We start from the raw sequence: 22718 nt of genomic DNA, 5'->3' as shown, positions 1-22718 counted from the left end.
TTTTACACATCATCTCATAACTAATGTGAAAAATAAGGTCAAAACAAGTTCCAAAGAAAAAAGATCTATTATGTGGGATCATCAGAGAGAAAGCATTTGCCAAGGGCATTCCACAACCAAGCTGAAGATGCACAGTGCGGAAGCCAGACAGAAAATATCTGGCTTTGAAGTTATTTTAAAAAGAGATTCTAAAGTAAATGAGGCTTTTCTCACTTCCTAATAAAATAAATATTTGCAAGGGAGTTATTTTTAAATGAATGGCAGGGAGAATTATGTCTAAGCACGTGCGGATAGCATTACTAAGAGAACAGAGCGTATGGAAAAAATGTTAGGAAGCAGAAAAAAGTTGGGTTTGTAATAGTGTGTCAATCCTATGGATGTGCATCTATAAAGTTATCAATGAACAGCAATATTACGAGCTGAAGAGATGACTTAGTTGGTAAAGTGGTAGCCATGGCAGCATGAGGACTGGAGTTCAGATCCCCAGCGCTGATGCAAAATATAGGTGTAGTAGCACATATCTGCAACCCCAAGGCTGATGGGAACTGAGAGGGGTGGATATGGGGAGCAGAGAGAGACAGATCCCTAGAGCTTAGTGTCTGGCCAACCTAGGCAAATAAAGGAGATCCATTTTCACTGGGAGAATCTGTCTCAAAAAAAAAAATCAAGTGGGGAACAATTGATAAAGACACTTGATGTTGATCCTTGGCCTCTCTCCATATACATGTGCAAACGTATGTACCTACATACATATGCATATACATCCACACAAATACAGACATATAACACATGTACACAGCCACAAAAATGCACATAAATATTATACTATTATAAAGCAATCTGATTATTCTAGACCAGATGAGTTGGTTCATTAACATCAACAAGTAACTAAATAAACATATTTAATTTACACAGACATGGCTTAAAAGCATAAAATGTATATAGACTTTTTGGAAATACACATCAGTTTTTATTGGAATCCCAACTCAGAGGCTATGGTCCATGAAGATGATTTCTGAGACCATAACACAAGGAGATAGTGTTGGTCAGCTAAGAACTTCCCACATTCCAGAAGCAGGTTCCTCCCCTCCGTCAATAACTCACCACCAACACTCATGTCATCACTAATGTGACACATTTCCACCATGATGTATTTTCCCTGTGTGCAAGCTCCATACCTCTTAGAAAGCCCACCATCATGACCTGGTAATATCTGTTCTTCCATCCCTGCTCAGAGGCAGTCCTCTGCTTCCCCCATATTCTACACACTCATCTCTCCAATAAATCTCTCCTATAAGGTAACGTGACTTTTGTCGCCTTCCTTGGCCCCAACTGCCAAGATACATTTTCACATCAAAACTCTTTCAGGTAGACTCAATTCATGATGCACTTACACGCTTCCTGTGGTAGAGCTGCTATCCGTCAGGAAAGATCCATTTGTCCTTTCCATCTGGGCCAGTCTGAAAATACAAAATGAAGGGGCTGAAATCACATGGCCGCAACTGGTGTGGCTATCCATTATTTTAAAATCTTCATTAATTCAATTCTGACTGAACAGAAAAGGGTTCAGATATCACACAGAGATTGATTTGAAACCACCTCTACTGGTAAGGGGCAATTTGATCACCACTCACTTAGGGCCTGTAGGCTGTTTGATCTTACACCATAGTGTGTGATCTTCTCATTGAGCTCCCAGGCCCTCTAGCTGGTCCCCAATGAAGTGAAGTAACCTTTGTGTACAAATCTAATTATGTTCTTTTCAGGTATGAAGAGTCAAGGTTTTTCTCAACCTAGAATGTAAGACAACTTCCAAGCAACTGGGCTCTGTGTTATTAGACCACGGCTTTGGCATACCATGGTCTCTCAACTGGGCTCTGTGTTATTAGACCACCGTTCTGGCATACCATGGGCTCTCAACTCCTTTACCTCCTCTGGCTCAGTAAAGAAGCCACATTCTTTTCACGGCATTGTCTCTACCAGCCCAAGAGTGTTAGTCTCAATTCAGCTCAAGTGTTACCATTTTTTAATGGTTCTTAAACTAGAGATTTTGGACACTGATGGTTTCTAGGAACACCAGTGTGTGGGATTAAGCGATTTCCCGAAAGTTTTGCACACTACCTGTGGGCTCATATTTTGCATTGTTCAGGGATTTAAAAACAAACCCTAAGAATCAGGCATTAGCATAAGTTTAATTACATATTGCAATTCATATGTGCACGGTCTCCTGAGCATAGCTCCAATCACTCCTTTCTTTCACTGAAACGAGGCTATATTATCTGAATCCTGCCTGCTCAGTGTTTGGAGTCTCAGCAGCTCTGTAATCGCAGCCTATTGAAATCTACTCTTCATAGAATACAGAGCAGGTGTTTGGTAAAGTATAAATCGCACCATGACAAGATAAAGGCCCAGGTTCCCCATGTAATAGAACCATGACTTCTGCAAACACACTCCCACATCAAGGCCTGCCAGCAGCACTGAACTACAACAAAAGCAAGAAAGACTCTGGGCGGCTGAGCAAGGGACACCTCTCAGTCTCTTACCGTGTGGCGTACTGCTCTATTCTTGAGTGGGTGTCATCATGAAACAGCTGAGGGGAGTGTGAGGGGCTGTAGAGGGAAAAGAAAGACAAGGACTTTATTCTCCAGCTCCAGACATTACTGGTTAGAAGGTTAGTAGTTAAGGAATGAATTTGCCATGCAAAGAAACCACCAGCATTGTCACCCAGGAGGTAAAAATAGTAGTGTAGACCCATGCCAACACTCCTGATCAGAGCTCCCCTCCTGTGCGCATGGGCTGGGAATACTCACTCATAGTGCTCTGGCCACATACTGATGAGTGTGATAGGACTGCGGAGAGGGGAGAGGGAGACAAAAGTCACAGAACAAACATTTAGAGCGATTGCAGACAAAAGCGGAAGGAACGGGATGCTCAACCATCTTCCACTCACTTTTGGCTACCTCGATATTTACCACCAGGGAAATCAAAGGCAACTTTCACAGCTCTTATGACACATGTATTTCAAGACAGTAATCACATTTTAGAACAGTCAGACTGAAACGATCAGTAGAATGTGCTAAAATCGTCCAAAATTACAGGCTGTTCAAAGATAATGTTTTAGAACACTCCAAGGGAGATACAATTACATTTTTGTTTTCCTTGAAGAAACTTGATCAGAAGGGTGAATTTATTACCTAATTACCTGACTATCAATATCAGAATTGAAGTGAAAAGGATTTTCTGATTCTTCTTTCAGAAATATAGAAGTTCAAATCATGTGTACACCAAGTTTCTGATCTTGAGATACACTGAGAAGAGTGAAGCCTTCCTGCCTACTCCTCCCAACTCCAGGTCCAATCATCAGTGCACTAAGAGTGACTTCTCAAGGACAGGACAGACTTCATATAGGATGGTGTTACCTAGACATTCACTCTAGGAAAGCAGGCAGGCAAATATCTTCTGCTTGAATCTGGGCTTTGGTCTGAGGCTGGCTTATTTAGTGCCACGTACAACGTGTGGGCAGCCCTAGTGTCTCAGACCCCCCTGGAAGTCCCCAAATATCCCTGGAATGCCATTGAAATGATTCATCTCGATTAAAAGGTAGTTTAAGCTCCAACTTTCAAAGAAAGGTAATGGTAAATTACCCAGCTAGTACAGAAACTTAAGAGCACAAAGAAAATTAGTACTGTGCTTAATTATGTAGCATTTCTTGAAAAAGCTAATGCTGACTCAAGCAGATCATTCTAGATTTCCTTTTCTATTATATGTGCATACTTGAGATATAGTTAATGATCTCATTATCTCTGCCTGTGAAGCACAAGATGATGTGTACGGGGCAGAAGCTGAAGGGATGCAAGGTCATCTTCCTGGGTGGGAAGCTAAATTTCCTCTTACTGACGCTCAGAAAAGAGCATGTAACCTGTGTGTCTGTCAAAATGCGTATTCTGTAATTAGAGTTAATTGCATATGTGTAAAGTAGAAGCAGGAACAATGGAGAAATGGTATTATCCCAAACTTTAGCACATCAGGACTTCTCATTGTCCCTGAAATAGGGACACTAAATGTCAGGAGACAGGTAGATTTATACCCTACTTCCTAAAACAGTAACTGTCTAAAAGATCCCCTCTGAAATGCAAGTGTAACAACATCTGACATAAGCTTTTGACAGAAGAACAATGCATACTGGTGTGTGTATGTACACATTTGTGTGTGTGTGTGTGTGTGTGTGTGTGTGTGTGTGTGTGTGTGTGTGTGTGTTCTTAAAGGCTTTGGCAAGCTTTGTGGAATGCCTTGACTGATTCTTCAGAAGGTAATTGTTGGTTTTGTGAACTAGGAATGGAGGGAGCAGAAGGCTGGGCTGAAGGATCCTCTAAAAGACTATCATTTTTAATGGAAAATATCAAAGAAAGGAAACAGATACAAAAATCAAGCTAGGTTTCTTTTCTTTCAGAGGATTTTGGTTTGTAGGGAGAAATTGGGAGAAATGCTCACATTTAGTTCTGTAGGAAGAAAGAACAGCAATGTCCTTCATACTTAGAGCCTATGGTTAGGGAGGGTTAAACTTGCTTGACAAGACTGCTTGTCTAGCATGCATGGGGTCCAGAATGCCTCCCCAGCCCCCAAATGTAGGTAAGTAAATAATAATAAAATAAAGGCAACACCAATTTGTGAGTTGCCTCTGACTTAACAATGGAGCATCTTGTTTTCCAATATGGCTACTGGTCAGGGGTTTCCTACAATGTGGAAGAATGATACCCTAAATAAGTCTATGAAATCCATCATATACTTTAAAGTTGACAACCCATTTAATGATTCAAAGTCCCAGCAGTCAGTCTCCTCCTTCTTGTCTTTTGCTTTTATAATCCATTTGCCCAAATCTGGTAACTGGTCCTACCTGTCGGATCATGCCTGCTGCTTTAAGACCAGCCCTGGTGAGTGCTCTGCTCTGTCACTGAGACAATGAACTGACCAGGCTCCTGTGGCTCTGGTTGGTTCTTATCTCCTCAGATGTAACATGAAGGTGTAAGTGAGTATATTTCCTTATCTCTGTCATGTGGAGCCATGGCCAAGCTCACCAAGTTCTCTGTCTCCCTGGACCATGCACTTCCCAACTCCACCAGGCTGTCTATGGTGGCTGTCTTTACTCCTACCTTTTCCTACCTGAAGGTGACTTTCTTTTCAAGACTTATTTTTATTTGTCTCTGTATATGCCACTGTATCTGCACCATGCCATACATGTGGGGCTGCTTTTGGAGGCTAGCAGATGCCATTGGATTCCCTGGAACTGGAGATACAGGTGGTTGAGACCCGCCCAACATAGCTGCTGGGAATTGAACTAAGAGCCTCCAGAAGAGAAGCCAGTGCTGTTAACCACTGAGAAATCTCCCTAGCTCCCAAGTTAACTCTTCATGCTTCCATATTGCTCTTCTCCTTCACGGCCCTACTACGTTGCCTCTAATATGATGGATTGTTCCTTCTAATGCCCCAGCACCTCAGGACACAATCATGACTCCTGTGGTAGGAAAGCCCCGTTTCCCCTAATAAAGCTCATTTTCTAAAGAGTAATTTTACGTTATCACCCCTCCTGAGCCACTGACCACTTTTTCCTCTTTAACATTTCCTGTGAACCCTCAAAGTCCCCCACTACTCTCAGAATAAACTCTGTAGACGTCGGATACCAAAGTCCTTTATTATCTGCCTTTTGTCTCCCCCATTCTTTGTTTTTGACACTAGTACCCTGGTAGAGCTTACATCCAGGCCTTTGAAAATGATTCATTTGGCCTGTAAAGCATTTTCTCCCACTTCTGAGCACTCCAGCTTCTCAACACATGACTCAGGCAGAGTTTAGTACAGTGAACAATCCCTCCCAGTCCTGAAGAGCCATCTCCACAATTACATCTGCTATGAGTGGATTCTTGCCACAGCAAAATCTTCAAAGAGTGATAAAGTTCACTGTGGGTACTTTACCCAACACCAGAAGCAGGTGTCTCTTGTTCTTTTTTTTTTATCTTTAGGGAAACTAATCAAATTCTAAAGCCAATTAATAATCTAGAACTCTCAAACTAGTTCTGTCACTATTTTAGCATATTTTGCTAAACATTATCATGAATACTATGCTCTTTAATTTTACTCATTTATTTTCATTTTGAAAATTCTTACATTCAGATTTGTAAAATGAACTGAATAAGCCTTAGCATGGACATGCTTGACCCTTTCAGTAATCAGTGTTCCTTCCTGTAAAGTCCCTTCATGCATGCATGCCTAGCTAATTACCAGCCAGAAGATAAAACACTACATTTGAGAAGATGAAAGAGAAATAAGCAGAGGAAATTTCTAACCAGCTCCATAAATACCTTCAACACCTTCATCACTTCAGTGGTTTTTCTCCAATGTTCTCCTCCCACAAGTAGGAGAATAAATGAAATCAAACATTTTTTTTAAACTACCCACTCATATAAACTGTTCTAGCGGAAGATTAAGTGACCTTGTACCAGAAAAGGGCTCAGTAGAAAAATGAACTACAGCAAATCCACAGAGCTCTGTGTAGGATTTGAAGAAGAAAACCTGCCCACACTATCTAGTAGCTCATAAATCTTATTCAAAGTGGAACTCGTGGCATCCAATTTAATCAGATGTCCCTTCCTTTCTTCTTGCATCCCTCTTAGAACATGGTGGAATGTGGGGACACCAGACCTTGAGCAGAAACCCACTTCCCCTTCGGCTTGGGAGCAGGCATCTGTGTAATGTTTACTGAAAACAATTCAGTGCTTTAAAGCTCTTCATAGGGCTCAGATAAGGGCTTGCTCACTGAAATACCATGCCTTTCACACCCCCTACAGCTAGATGCCTCTTCCTGTTTCCCTGTGGTGTCTCCCCGATTCTGGGGCCGGAGATTAGACCACCAGCCAGGAGAAAAGAATGGTATGTAAATGGATGGCAAAAGTCCTTAAAAAGGAAAGCTCCTTTTTCTTGGAAAACTTCTCCTGAGACTTCTGAGAGCTCTCTCCTAAGCGGACTGGGGTCTCCTCCTAAGCTGACTTGGGAAGCATAAAGTTTTCTTAAAGCAACCGACTGGTCTCTGTGTCATCTATCCCGACCACCTCGCTACATTCTAGGATGCAGGCCGCACAGCAGGTGCGACAGTGGAAAATTTTACATGAAGCATTTTCAGCAAAGTATGTCAACATCAGAATAAGACTATTTTGCTTGTTTTTCTGATAATTTTTTATTACAAAAAAAAAAAAACCACAACACTTTGTAGGCCATGGAGATGGCTAAGTTAGTAAAGTATGTGCCCCCCCCAAGCATGAAGGACTTGAATTAAATCCACAGAATCTGGGTACAGATAATCCCAGTGTTTAGGAGGCAGAGATTGGAGGGTCCTTGGGACTTGCTGGCCAACCTGCCTAGCTCAGTCATCAAGCTCTAGACTTAGTGAGAGACACTGTCTCAAAGAATAAGGTGGCAGCAATTAACAAAGACAACCCATTAACCTCTGACCTCTATACATACAATATACATGTGTGCATACATACACACACACTCAAACTGAATCTCACGATTACTTTGACGCTGAAGGTCAAAGTACTAAAAATGTTTAAAAGGAGTATGAAATATCAATCTATGTATGGCTCATGTGAAGGATGGATATAAATGACAATGATTCATCAAAAGATGACAAGGCAACATTGCTCACTACAAATCTATCATAGTTTCCCCTAAATCCCAGCACCACGTGACAGTGTATCTACAGCATTATCTACCACAAGTAGCTGCTGCAAAGGCTAATTAGATGTAATATGAAGACAAGAAAATTGTACCAGGTGTTCAACAAGTCAAACTGTATTGGATACAAAGAGAGGAAGTCTTTGTACATAATCTCTAAAGACAAAATCATATTCATAAGAGACCAAAGGATAAGTACATTCTGTAAATATATTTAAATAGCTTTCTTTAGAATAAAATTAATTTAATAAAACATATTTTAATGTGTGGTGTGGAAATAATTAGAAAAGCTCATGCCTTTGTGTGTGGCATATGTAGTCACCTGGGTATGTGCACAGGTACAAACACATACATGTGGAGGTCAGAGGTTAACACTGGGCATCTTCCTTCATCACTCTTCAGCATATGTTTTAGATATACCGATGTTTTGGTAGCACATGGAAAAGGTTGCAGTTGAAGTGTTGGTGTAGATGTTTTAGAAAGTGACTCAAAGGTTTAAAATCTCATCTACTTTGATCCCAACAGATAATTTCCTGGTGATTTAAAATGCCCATGCATGTTTTCTGGCTCATTTTAAAGTCCTTCTTCTCATTCCAGGCTCTGGATTCTTTGGCTTCCTTTCTCAGCTTTATGATCCCATTGTAATTCTGCTCTACAAAACTTTGTGAAGATGCTCGTCAACTCACAAAGCTGATGCTAAGCAATTTTGTCTATTTCATATAATGGGGAAAGCGACTGCATTTTGCCGCTTTCATCTTTAAGAAGACTAAGAAGAAACATAAAATGTGATTTCAGAATAGATTTGTATTTGAAGTGCAAGATGATGTATCGCTGATAATTCATATTAAAAAGATGCAAAATGGGGCTGGGACTATGACTCAAGGGTATAGCATTTGTCTAGCATGTGTGGGGCTCAGGGTTTGATCCAAGGTATTATAACAAAAAGATTGGAACCTCTAAAAGGGAAAAAAAGAAAGGGAAATAAAACAAAAGAGAAAATGATACCACAATTTGAGTTGAATTTGAAAGTTCAGAAAACCTGACTGTGACTGGTAAGAGAAACCAAACAAGTAATACAAATTATTTGCTGCTGAAGACTTAATTTACCTGTTTTAAAATAAAACATTTCACCAGGACACACATCTCTTTGGTATTATGTAATTTCTTTTGTGTTGTTAGCATTAAAAATAATGAGACATAAGTGTTCACAGACTGAATGCTGGAACAGAACTCACGTCTCTAAGTTGTCCCCCTCCAGAACCGTCTGGACAGGTAGGTAGCCAAGCCGGGGGTGTTTGGCGAAGTACTTCTTGGACCTGAACTTGTTCTTCAGCACCTTCGTGAAGTCGCGCACGTCTTCCCCAGATGTTGTCTATGAGGTTGAAGAATTCACAGTTCTCGTTAAAACTAAATCAAAGGCTAAAACAATACCCACAACAAAATCTGAGCAGATGTTATTAAGTGCCAACCATTTTGGTCACTATACATTTTTGGAATGCACAGCATCATGAAAATAAATGGCAGCTGGAACCCTCCTGAAAAATATATTCAGTGATGATTCCATATTTTTAATTGTGTTAAAAGTAAACCATTAGGTAATTGATTTATCCAATATTTTAAAACTTGACCGCCAAACTAAATTTTGGAAAACTTACTGGTAGGCTCCTATCAGAAATCCAATTTCCTTTTCCAAGTGTGATGATGGTCCTCCAGATTAAACACTTCTAATTAGGCTTAAGAAGCCAAAGGCTAGCCTTATTTAATTCATGCTGGCTCTCCACAAGCCACCATATTCTAGTTGGGAGAAAATTCAAACAACAAAAGGAAAGAGCAATGGCAAGGGACATGGAGGTACTTGTCCATAATCTTGGCACATGCAAGAGAGAGACATGAGGATTTGTCATTCAAGGGTCAGCCTAGGCTACCTGAAAAGGCTCTAAATACTTATCAAAGGAGCTGAGCACATGAACTAAGTTCTCAAATGAACAAACCTTTTTAACCATGCATGATGGGGCATGCCCATAATACCAGGTCTTGGGAGATGGAAGCAGGAATATTAGGAGTTCTAGGTTAGCCTGGGCTATATAACGCTAGCCTGGACAACATATGAGAGAGAGAGAGAGAGAGAGAGAGAGAGAGAGAGAGAGAGAGAGAGAGAGAGAGAGAGACAGACAGACAGACAGACAGACAGACAGAGAGACAGAGAGACAGAGAGACAGAGAAAGAGAGAGAAGGAAGAGAGGGAAAGAGCACAGAGCCTCTTCCGGACTTTATTTGGAAAAGAGTCTGTAAGTTTCTTTTCCTTTCTTAACCATGTAGATATGCTATTATTTTACCTGGATTAAAATGTAATGGTGATTTGTAGTGCTTTTATTTCCTTAAGGACCTCAAAATGATCGGGACTTCAGTTGTTTGTTTGTTTGTTTGATTTGTTGAGACTGGGTATCATTATGTAGCCCTGGTTAGGCTACAACTTGGCTCTGTAAAACAGGTTGCCTTCTTCCTCTCCAGTGCTGGGACTAAGACCATGTGTCACCATGCCTGGAAAGACTAGTTTTTATTACCATTTACAAGTGAGATGTCTAAACTCTTCAAAACCTACTCCATTATCTTAGTCCATAAACTATTTTCTAAGCCTAACTTTATATGATCATCAATTTTAGTGGTCATATTCAACACAGACACCAGCTTTAGTCCTAAAGATGCATTTACATATTCATATTTTTAACAGAGAGCTGAATTGCTACTTGGGTCCTATGCCAGGAAGTTTGCTTCCAAACCTACCACTGAGTACACTTCATTTTTCCCTCTTTATACAGAGACAGAGAAGTTTTCTATATAATAGATATACATAGTGCTATCTGGTCCCACTATCTGCCATTTCTTTAATGGCAAGTAATCCAGCATCATACAGACTTGCTTAGGAATGGAAACTTTTTATTTTATGGTACTAGATATTGAACTTAGTGTCTCACTCAGGCTAGAGAAGTGCTTTACCCCTGAGCGATCTATACGCCAATCGTTTTTTAAATTTTATTTTGAGACAGATTCTCACTAAGTTGTCCAGAGTGCCCTTAAACTCACTCTGTGGTCCAGGGAGGCCTTGAACTTGAAATCCTCCCTTATAGTCCTGAGTAGCTGGGGTTGTAGGCTTGCATTATTAAGGTAGACATGGAACTTTAAAAATGCAATACTTTCGATACAAGCAAGTTCTACTTTAATTTATATACATAAATAATCTGTAAGTATGTAAACAACTTTCTATTTTGTAGTTGCTTTTTTGTGCATAAATACTTTGCTTGTAGGAAACAATTAGAGAGTTTTTATTCTACTCTGGGCTTGCAAAGCAGAAAGAAGTATACATGAGCTGCAGACATGTATAGTAAAAATAATTCACTAAATTTTTTTCTTATTAAAACAAATATCTCCAACATGGACAACCTCTTTTCATCACTAATTTTGCAGCATCAAGCCTGTTTTTAGTAACTGAAAATAAACTTAACAATCTGAAGTATGATGGAGATAGTCTGTCTGACAGGCAGCAGAAGTGCAGTAGGACAAAACTTTTCATGAGAAGATAAATCAACAAAATTCAAAGCAGGGGGTGGGAGATCATTTACTTGGAAATCACATCAAAAATGTGGACTGCTTGTAACATCAGTGAGAATTGGAGAGGAAAAGACAGGCAGATCCCCATCTGTGAACTTTGAACAAATAAGTGACAATCTGAGAGAATAAAGGGAATAATTCCTGAGAGATGAAACCCACAGTTGGCCTCTGCCCTCCACAGATACATATTATACATGTGCTAAGCACTGGCATGAGTAACACACACCAACACGTTCTCACACGTACCTACATACATATGCCTATGGCAACTCTGTGGAAAGGGGCTGGAATAAAAGACAGTGTTGTAGTTTGTGGGAACCGAATCTGTACCAGTCAGAAAGGAGAAACAAGCAGAATAAGGCTGAGGGAGACCTTGGAGGAGGAATGCCTGGAATGGAGAACAAAAGACCTCACTATCAACTGCACAGGGCGTGTACACCTGCAACAACATCACTCTGAGACAGCTGAGCTCATAGGCGTGTGCCTCCTGGTGAATGGAAAAGGGAAGATGTTTTCTACAAGAGAAATGGAAGAAGCATTTGTGACTCCATTGCTGCTGTGTCTGCTCTTAGCACGGACAGTTAATACACACACAAATATCAAATGAATGTGCTCCAGCTGCAGCATTGCCTGTCTCTAAGCTTGGCTAGCAGAAGACATTCATCTCTAGTCCAGAAGGTCTCAACCCGTAAACCTGAGTTGGATGGGTGAGAGAAAGGCCAGGTAAGCAAGGCTACAAGATCCCCATCCCCCATCTCCCAGCTCTATACAGTGTACAGCTCACTGGTTAGAGTACATTCCTACACCAATAACCACGCCACTTTCTTACATCACTCTCCTTAGCTCTTCAAAGACACCCTATGCCTATTAGTCATGCCTACACCCTGGCAAGTATTTTTTCCTTTTTTTGGTTTTTCGAGACAGGGTTTCTCTGTGGCTTCAGAGGCTCTCCTGGAACTAATTCTTGTAGACTAGGCTGGCCAAGAACTCACAGAGATCCGTCTGCCTCTACCTCCTGAGTGCTGGGATTAAAGGCGTGTGCCACCACCACCTGGCCCCTGGCAAGTATTAGTCGAACTTTTATCTCTATGAGCTTACTTATTCTGGGTGTTTCATAACAGAATTTCACATAGCATGTCTGCTGTGGCTTCTATGTTGTTGCAGCTTATCTAGTCTGGGGTCCTATGTGAACTCAGGTTTGAGGGTAAAAGAGACAGACCAATACAAGGTATAAATCCAACCCCACATTACATAATCTGAAGTCAAATATACCAACTAAATCCAGAACCTAAAATAAATCTAATTGATCAATTAAAACAAAAATTTTTCTATTCTTCCCCCATCACAAACAAAACAAACAAACAAACAAACAAAAAACACCTGCTCACTTCCCAAAAAGTTAAGGCACAAAGTTTAATTGTTCCTAACAGGGCATTTGTATTATAAAGCACACATTCACAAAGAAGCAGTGTGTTTTGATTTCTTTGGTAACTTTTTTTATTATTTATTTTTAAGTTTAAATTTAGATTAGAAACAAGGTTGCTTCACAAGCCAGTTCCAGGTCCCTCTCCCTTTCCCTCCCCTCCTCCCATGCCCTCCCCCCCAACCCCTCCATTATCCCCTCATTTCCCCAGGGAGGGTGACGCCCTCCATGGGGGTGTCCATAGTCTGTCATTTCATCCAGGGCAGGGCCTAGACCCTCCCCCCAAGAGTTCAGGGTGAGAGTGCATCTCACATTGTTGGATGGGAGTCCAAAGTCCATGTGTATACTCGGGATGAATACTGATCTACTGCCCAAGGCTCAGTTGATTACCTAGGCCTCCTCACTGATACCCACATTCAGGGGGTCTTGATCAGTCCCATGCTGGATTCCTAGGCATCAGCCTGGGATTCAAGAGTTAACCCTTGTCAGGTCAGCTGTTTCTGGGGTTAAACCAGCCCAGTCTTAATCCCTTTGGTCATCAGTCCTCCCTCTCTGTTACTGGCTTTCTTGAGTTCAGCTCAGTGCTTAACCGAGGGAGTCTGCCTCTTCTTCGATCAGCCACTGAATGAAGTTTCTGTGTCCCAGACTCTCTGGCCATGGGATTGTAGGCTGGCACTCCCCAGATCTATGTCTAAAATCCATATATGAGAGAGTACATGCCATGTTTCTCTTTTTGTGACTGGGTTACCTCGCTCAGGATGGTTTCTTCTAGTGCCATCCATTTGCCTGCAAATCTCAGGATTCCATTGTTTTTTTTTCTGCTGAATAGTACTCCATTGTGTAAATGTACTACAGTTAGCTCACATCTTTGGTCATCATCATTATTGCTGTGGGAAAATATGTGCCACCCAAAGTTGCAATCCAAGGCTGTTATTTCACTGGCTCCATACACTTCATCGCAACACTAAAGGAGACGTGAAAAGTGACTCTTCCCACAGTGCCTGGAGACCACATTCAGGACAACAGAATGTAATTCGGCAGTTGGGATAGAGCAACAGAAGTGAATTACATGTGCTTGGTCTACTTAGCCACCTAACGACAGTAACTAGTGCGAATGCAATGCGTTGGCAAACAGAAGCCCACCACCTAGTATAATGGATGTCATCAAACTCAACTCTCCCTTCATATTAGATTCGGTGCTTTGTTCTTTAAAAACAGACAATTGTTGCTATGATGGTGGGAAGGCAGAATAGACAGGAACTTACTGGAAATTACTGTACAGTGAGTCAACCTGTTAAATGCCACGTGTATTTCTTGGAACATTGGGTTTTCTTTTATTGAAAATAGATTCTTCTCTTACATAAGCTATCCTGATTACAGCTTCCCCCCCTCTACTTCTCCCAGTACCTCCCCACCTCCTTTCCTATCCATATCCATCCCCTCTTCTGTTTCTCATTAGAAAAAAAGCAGGCTTCTGAAAGATACTATTAAAATGTAACAATATAAAATATAATTAGATAAAGCAGAAACAATCACACTGAAATTGGATAGGACAAGCACCTCCATGGTAGAATTCTGCACAAAACCAGCCCATTGTGTTTGCTACAAACTATCTGATGTCTTGGGAGGATCTATAGTCCCCAAATACCTTAGATTCCTTCTCCTTCCTCCATAGGGTGACAGTCTTGTAGGTTCTGTGGCTAGTGGTGGCCTGTCACCATTCAGTTTTATTGTAGGCTCTCTTGCTACAGGATTTTATTGCAAATGTCATCTATGTGGATTTCTGTTTTTACTGACTACTGCCCTGATTCTTTTTACCAAACTAACAAACGAGAGGAAACGACAAACACAATGAGACTGAGATAGCCCAAAGACATGGAACCTCCATGGCCCTGAAAGCCCCTCTAGACTGATTACTCACAAGTTTGTAAGAACTCACATATACAAGAGAGAGTGGACCTCCAAATTGGTGTCTTTCTTCTTCTAAAACTAATGATGGTGAGCCATTGTGAAATTCATTTACAATTGAATCTTACACGAGTAGGCATGTAAATGCTCAAGATACCCTCCATTATCCTGAAGGAAAGAAGCAGTAAGAGGACAAAGATTTACCTGAGTAATACCAATAGCTAGCTTTCCACTTGTTGTCCATCACCATAAGTGCAGGAATAAAACATTGAAAAGTTTTTCCCAATTATAAAGTCTACTGTAGAAGCAATCTCCTCATGTAGGCTTCTAAACCTTAAGGCGTTGAAACCAGACAACTTTATTTTTCAATCATGTTTTACCAATGACAATGACAATGATAAAATTCAGGAATATTTTAATATATTGTATATATATAATACTTATGTATTTTAATATATTAATAAATAAATATATACTATATGTACTACAGTATGTTAATATATATAGTATCTTTATATTCACTATATTAAGATTTATTTCATTTTTATTTTATATACATAGATATCTTGATTTACTATCTCTCTGTGCAACACACACATCACACATGAACAGGACAGAAGAGGCCATTGTATCCCCTAGAACTGGAGTTACAAACAGCTGTTAGCAGTCATGTAGGTGCTGAGAATCAAATTCAAGTCCTCTGGAAGAGCAGCCAGTGCTCTACCACTGAGCCATCTCTCCAGCCCCCCATCAGGAGTATTTTAAATTTTCTTCCAATTACTCCTTAATTGAGAGCAATTAGGTGAAGTATGGTTTGAAATTATCTTTGGCTTCAATTGCGTATTTATGTATTAATTCGTGTGCATGAGTCCCTGTGTCCCTATTCCATGTATTAAGCTGAATATTCTTAGCTTAAAGCTGGCCCCCAGCACACTCTTGCACTTGAAACACACTGATGGATAACTGAAAGACATCTTCTTTTCGTTAATGTGACTTGCAAACAAGAAGAAAGGTCAAGGTGCAGAGGAATCTAGAATTCAGAAATGCTAACCCCTGTGCTATTTATTATGAAGTGACTCCTTGAATAAATTGCTTTTCTACTTCAGCTGAAGAGCCATCCACTACTAATTCCAGAGATCCACAACGCACCACGTAGGAAGGGACTGTTTACAATGATGCCAAAAATCCCCCAAGGACAAAACACAACTGCTAATTTCAGATGAATTTAAACCAAATAACAAGAACTGAAAATGAGCCAAACTACATTTATTTTTAATTTCTCAGTGATTTTCTTGGTTAGTTCCTATCTCAAATGACAGTATTATCTATGTCCGTAACAAGCACTTCCAACATTAGATTTTCAACTACTAAAGTCAAATATTAATAAGTTACACAGAGGGAAACACAGAAGTAACGATGTAAAAAAGGTATATAAAAATGCACAGATGTCTGGCACAGGAGTAAATAATGAAAGTTTGCCATGTGGACCACGTAGAAATGCTGTAGTCACTGATGCAAAGCACATGTATTAACAAGGGTTACTGCTGGAAGACAGAGCTGAGGGCTGCAATCGAACCTCTAAGTGGTCCATTTCATTATCACAGGACTTGGAGACACTCATGGGGAATTTTTCTTTTTTAGTGACAAAACTAACCCTGGGCTTTTACTTATTTGTCACTGATTTCAGCAAGTTAAAATTCAGACACATTTGATTCTACTCAGAGCCTTTTGAGTCTTAATGGAAAAATGGGAAACTAAAAACTTAAGTAACATTGGCAGAATCACCAAGAACAGGAATGGTAATAAGCCACCGATGTAAAGTAGAGCTTGTCTCAGCCTTAAGAGCTAATGGCACCATCTAAATGCACCAGACTTTCTGGGAAATCACCATCAGGGAGATAAGAGCAGGGGAAAAAAAAAAAAACACTTCGGGATGCTGAAGTCAGAGAAACAGCAACAATGCTACAATTTTAGCATATTGGCCCATATCCCAAAGTGCATCTCAAGAAGCAGGGCTGCCAACACAAGCCATGCCAACTTAACAAGGACGGGATCAGTATTTCAGCATTTTCTTACAGGTGATTTTTCACGGCCCCTCCCCCCAACACACCAATGCTGGCGGGAGGGAGGAGTCAAAGCAACTGGTGTCAGTTTGCCCCTTTTTATCCTTATATTTTACTTTTGCCAATACAATTCAAAAAGGCACAAATTTAGCTTTAATTTTTTAAAGAATCTGTTTTTCCCAAAATAATATTTTGATTCTATCACTTCTTAAAGCACAGAAAACACAAACCTTGGGTTATTTCTACATCTATGAATTCATAGCAATAAGAATATTATGTTGACAAAAGGCCAAAAAAATGAAAAATCCCTACACTTTAACTACCAGGCCACAGTGACTTAAACCTGACTCCAATGAAGATAATATTTGGAGACCAACTACTAATCGAGCTCCCAGCTTCAACCCAAATGCCTACCCCCAAGAAAGACAACTTATGCTATAAAATTACTATTTAATAAGAAAGTGAGAAGAGCCCTGCATAAATGGCCCATGAGCTAAGTAAGACCAACCAAAGTCTCTTCAGCTTAGCTGTACTCTATAAAAACTCATCTGCAGCCTTTAGGTAATATATCTCAATAAATGGTCTCTGTCTGATTCTGGTTTTGGCAAATTCTTTCTACCTGCCCATACCTCTTAGCATGACAAATATGCTGAAATTTGTTTTAATAAGAACATTCACTTTTTACAATAGTGTCCTGTAAGTCTCCTTCCTTTTGTTTGGTTGACAACCAAACCTGATGAAGATGCTAATGCGATCATTTAACATATTGCTATTACTGGACTTTTTATATAAACAACAAATAACAACACACAATTTAGGCATTTGGAAACCTTAGCTGAGTTGTCAACTTTGAAAAACAATTATCTCTGTTTACTGTGTTGAGTTGATATACAGATATTAACATTGAAATTAATACTGGTCTACAAATGTTTGCTGTTGTTTATATTTGTGAGAAATACACACACTGCATTAAATATGTAAGGTCTTACCCACAACTGTTTGACTAAACAGAGTATTTTCTAAGTAATAAAAATACGACCACACACTTGCTTAAAAACTAAGCTACCAACATGTTTTAAGTGATAATAGTTTAGTAATTTGCTTTCCACAGAAGCATTTCCCTCTACTCCAACATTTTACCAAAATCTCAGTGAAAATCCCAGTACCAGCCAGTTATGTTTAATGACTTTCATTTGAATGTGAAAATTTACAGCGACTCAAGCCAAGCACGGAAGCTGGGAGTAGCCAATACTTCTGCGCTACCAGAAAACACTTTCGCAAATATCTAGTCTCTTTGTCTCCAGCTAGCAAGTCTCTCAAAACACCTTCACATCCTAGCTAGCTCTTCACATCCTGAAATTTGTGCGTGGCAATACCGCACTCGCTCACTTTCTCTTTTCCCTGATTGGTGTGGCCGCTATCCCTCTGCACATGCGCACAGCCTCTATCTGTCCGCTTCCCAGGCTTCAGGCTTGTGCACTCCACTTTCACATGTTTCCCTATAGCGTGTTCATACCTCTTCCCACACATGAATCCCGATGCAGAGAAAAGGAGGTTTGCAGTCACTGCGATTCAGTATACGTTCTCTCAAACTATGCATTTGAAAAAAGCAGCAGACTCAGGAAGGTCATTGTCTGATCTTGTCCCCTCAATCAGGTCATGAAGCCTCCTTGGACAGGTCTAATTGCCATCATCATCTATTGCTAATTGTTCGAAGTGTCCCATACATTTCTTGTGTATATAGCCTAATTCCCAGTGCAAGATGTTGAAGGACAGGATGGTAAGACATGGTTAAGTAATGTGGGTTCTAGTATCACCATTGGAGTAATGTTACAGCAGAAGAGGGTTGTTACTGATCTTGGTGCCTGATAAAATGTCTTCCTCTCCCTCTCTTTTTGTGTTATCTTGCAGTGTCTTTCAGCATGATGAAGACTTCCATCTTGGATTTCTCAGTATCCAAAACTATGCGACAGATAACCATCAATTATTCATTTGGAAATGTTTTGCTACAGCAGCAGTGAATGAGTAGAACATCTTTTGAAGACATAGGACATGGAGCAGCAAACTTCATTACATGAATTTACTTATATTTACTACTCTGTCTTCAGCCATGACCATAAAAATGGGAAGAAAATACATATTTTTCTTTCTCTTCCAATTCCTCTGCCTCACCATCTACAACCAATGTACTCTTAAAGCCCTTTTGAAGATACAATGTTACATAGCTATAACCTATTGTTTTCTGGAGACACAGTGATGATGCCCTAAATGTCACCTCATTTCTGAAACCTTCTACATCCCATTTTGGTTAAATATTGGGATGAGACTACACCTTAGGCCCTGCCGGAACTGAAAACATCTTTCATTGTAGAAGCTATAACTTGGGTAAAATACCTCTTGTTGACTGGACTCTTTTAAGCCTTCCTCTCCCCCTTTTTTTTTTAATACAAATAAAGTTTTCCTCAATCCCAGACTTTCATCTCTAGCCCTTTCACCTGCATGAGGTTTTCTCAGCATAGGAAAGACCATGACAACCACAGTACTGTAGCTACTTGTGAATTTCTTACTCCACTGGCCTTCAACTATTATTGTGTAACTGGAAAGCTGCTGAGTAATGACAGAGCCATAGATAACCAATCTTTGCCAATGAACCTCAGCTGTGCTCTTGTGGCAAGGTAGCAACCTTTACTCATCTTCTGGTGACTCCAGACTTAACCTGGTAGAGAGTCTAAACATTTTCCACTCCCCTGGGCATTTTACCCTATCCAGAGCTCACTCTTAGTGAGCAGTTGCACACACTCATAAATCAGTTCCATTCCACCACTATGAAATGGAAAGATATATCATTAGTGGCAGAACCTTGATGAGACATAGTCTGAAGTCCTTTAAAGAAGCTAAAAGATCAATACCAAGTGATCGAGAAACCCTAATTCTAGGCGCATAAGATCAACTTCTCAAAGAGATACTGCACTCAAACGTTCAGCATAGCCTCATGTGTGGGAACCAAGATGTGGAGTCAACTTAAATATCCCACAATATACGGATAAATAAAATGAAGCACATATACACGAGAGAGAGGGGGGAGGGCGTGTATTTCCCAGACTTATAAAAGAAGGAAATCTTCCCTTTTGTGACAACACAGTTGAACCTGAGTATATTATACTGAGTGAAATGACCCAGATATACAAAGAGAAATATTGCACATATTTATACATAGGTCTTATTTATGCATAGGATCTAAAAAAAACATAGAAGAGCGGCAGAGGGTAGGATGGTGATTGCTAAATCTGGAGAGAAGCTCAGAAATGGAAACACATCTAAAGCACCAGTTGTAACAGGAATACGTTCCAGAGATGGTATTGTAGCTACTGTCAAGAGTATGCTGGCTCTGGTAGCGCAGCCCTGTGGTTCCCTCCCCTCAGAAGGCTCACTGAGGCTAGAGGGCTGCAAATTCAAGGTCAACCTGGACAATTTTGAAACTCTATCTCAAAATACAAATGCCTTTTAAAAGATCTGGGATGGAGCACTGAGGTAAAGTGGTTGTGTAGTACGTGTGAGACCCTAGGGTTGGCCTCCAGTACTGCCGATTATGAAAACAAAACCCAGGCAAACCAAAGTGTTGTATAGATGAAAGTGTAGAGTGAATTAAAGAAAAGAATTTTACATTCTCGAATAACATGATTATTTTTCTAACCCAAATTAAATTTTGGTTATTCATTGTAGTGATGATTTAAAGAAGACTGAAAGAGGGAATTTTCACGATGGAGGTAAATGACTTGATTATTTAAAAGTGTTGGAAAGTTTCTCTGGAAGCAACAGCGTTGAAAGGTAGGATCCTTAAGGGTAGATCGTATCATAAGAGCTACATCTTAGCAATGAAGATTCCTGAGAGAAGACGTGTTGAGCTCCCTCCCCTCGTTTTCACACGTGTGCTGTCCTGCCCTTTCATCTCCAACTATGACAGCCTGGCCCCATCAGGTGCCTTCCAGCTTGAGTTTCCTCAGAAACATTAGCCAAGTAAGCCTGATCATTACACAGCACCTATCTGTAGCCTGTTACAGCAGCATATATATGAGAGACTAAACTTGACTGATGAGTGTCCCCTGAAGGTTCATATACTAAAGGCAATCTCCAGGGTGTCCTTATTGGAAGTTGGTGGAAGCTTGTAAAAGTGAGGCCTGGTGGGAGGCCAAGTCACTGGCAGAGTGCCCTTGAAGGGGTCCGGGAGATACGGTCTCTGCCTCTTTTTGGTTCTTCTCTGGCTTGGGATGTATGTCGTTTGTTTGCTGCATGCTCCTACCACAATGTGCTATCTCTACCAGAGGCCCCAAACCTAGAGGAGGCTATGAGGGTTTCTCTTCGGGTATCAGCTAAAGTGTTTTTTTGAAAAGGTCAGCTGCACGAGAGAATAGAGAGTGAAAGGTGACAGACATTAAATGTCATCCAAGTCATGGTATCTTGTGAGCAGAAGCTTTTATAGAACTAATGAAGAAATTATTCAGGTACAAATTTGTATTATAGAATAGTAATAGGTAGCAAGAATTGAAAATAATTTTCCTTAGGAAAAAATTCCGCTCCATTTTGTCACGTAAATATTTTATTATCAGTATCATAAAATACCTTCATGAATCACAATAGCTAATTCATACACCATTAGTCTTCCTATAGCTGAATACAAACACTGTCATAAATAATAAGCTGGTAGGTTGGTGAAACATTTGGGGAGTACTGAGGGCTTAAAATGGGGTTTACAAAATATACTTTTCAGCAATAAAAACATTGAGAGAAGGGGAAAATGTGACCTTGTGGGAGAAAGAGATGAGTAGTGATATGAATAGGCCATTTTCTTAGCCAGAAATGGAGATGGGTTGTGAGAACTCCAAGTACAAGATACTTATGGAAAGGTCACATCCATTTACTGTGCAAGTATCACTTATTATCACTTTACTGGGAAAAATGAGCTAGCGTTTAGGCCCATTTTCTAAGGTAGGTGTTAAGGGAATTTAGATTTTGGGTTTAAGATGGATGGACCATAAATAAAGCATATTTAAAAAGACAGAAGAAAAAAGTAAAAGATCTAAAGAATGTAGGTGAAAACACTGGAAAGCAGTTTAGTTATGTCATACCATTTAATGCAAGAGTATACCTCTAAGACTCAGCTTACAAACATGTCTATGTACTTTATAAAAGGTTATAGGTTTAGCTCTGTGGTAGATTGCTTGCTTAGCATGCTCTGTGGCAGGTGGATTGCTTAGGATGCATGGGGCTCTACATTTGATTCCCAGCACAAAGCAGGTGAAAAGGAACAAAAACTTGTAGGTCAAATGCAGAAACTAACCTAATACAGCTATGGATAGGATTGCTATTTAGGTTCAGGAAAGGCCAAATGGTCACCCAAAACGTGGTTTGAAAAAGGATATTATCTAGGATATTAAAGGACAAGCTGGAATCTCAGAAATGGAAGAGTTGCTTGGAAAGGACTATATAACATAAATAGTTTGGGATGACTTAGAGTGGTGGAGGTTCTCAACCTTCCTAATGCTTTAACATAGCTCCTCATGCTGTGGTGACCCATACCATACAATTAATTTTGTTGCTACTTTGTAACTGTAATTTTACTGCTGTTATGAATTGTATTATAAATATCTGTGCTTTACAATGGTCTTAGGTGACCTCATAGGAAAGGGTCATCCAACCCCTCAATGGGGTCGTGACCCCCAGGTTGGGAATCACTGACTTAGAGTTTTGTTTTGTTTTAGTCAACATTGGTAGTAGGAGAGAGGACTTCATTCACTCATTAGTTATTGCAAGTAGGCTCCCATTGGCCAATGATTATTAAACATTTATTGATTTCAAATTGCTTGGGAATGTTAGAAAAGTATTAGAAATGACTGTGTATAATGAGAATAAAAATACTAATTCTATATCATCACCCCTACCTCATCCACTTACTTTTATTTTTTCCCATTTAATATTATATCTTTATAATTGGC

General features: G+C 40.0%; 1 protein-coding gene across 9 annotated transcripts in view; it reads right to left on the bottom strand.

The window, feature by feature from the left end:
* The window catches only part of Utrn (utrophin), a 485772-nt gene that overhangs the window by 22097 nt on the left and 440957 nt on the right, over window positions 1-22718 (bottom strand). For 7 of the 9 annotated variants that reach the window (XM_021224511.2, XM_005065869.4, XM_040758232.1 and 4 more), the window contains 4 exons: window positions 8958-9094; window positions 2808-2846; window positions 2541-2606; window positions 1395-1460 (listed from right to left, as the gene is read on the bottom strand). In XM_021224511.2, coding sequence (XP_021080170.1) covers window positions 1395-1460; window positions 2541-2606; window positions 2808-2846; window positions 8958-9094 — 308 coding nt within the window. The remainder of the gene's footprint in view (window positions 1-1394; window positions 1461-2540; window positions 2607-2807; window positions 2847-8957; window positions 9095-22718) is intronic. The other 2 variants (XM_021224517.2, XM_021224529.2) reach the window with 1 other exon arrangement.

The sequence above is a fragment of the Mesocricetus auratus genome, unplaced genomic scaffold (genome assembly GCF_017639785.1).
Source record: "Mesocricetus auratus isolate SY011 unplaced genomic scaffold, BCM_Maur_2.0 Super-Scaffold_100018, whole genome shotgun sequence".
Taxonomy (NCBI): domain Eukaryota; kingdom Metazoa; phylum Chordata; class Mammalia; order Rodentia; family Cricetidae; genus Mesocricetus; species Mesocricetus auratus.
The sequence above is the reverse complement of the archived record's forward strand: the minus strand, read 5'-3'. Positions and strand labels throughout refer to the sequence as shown.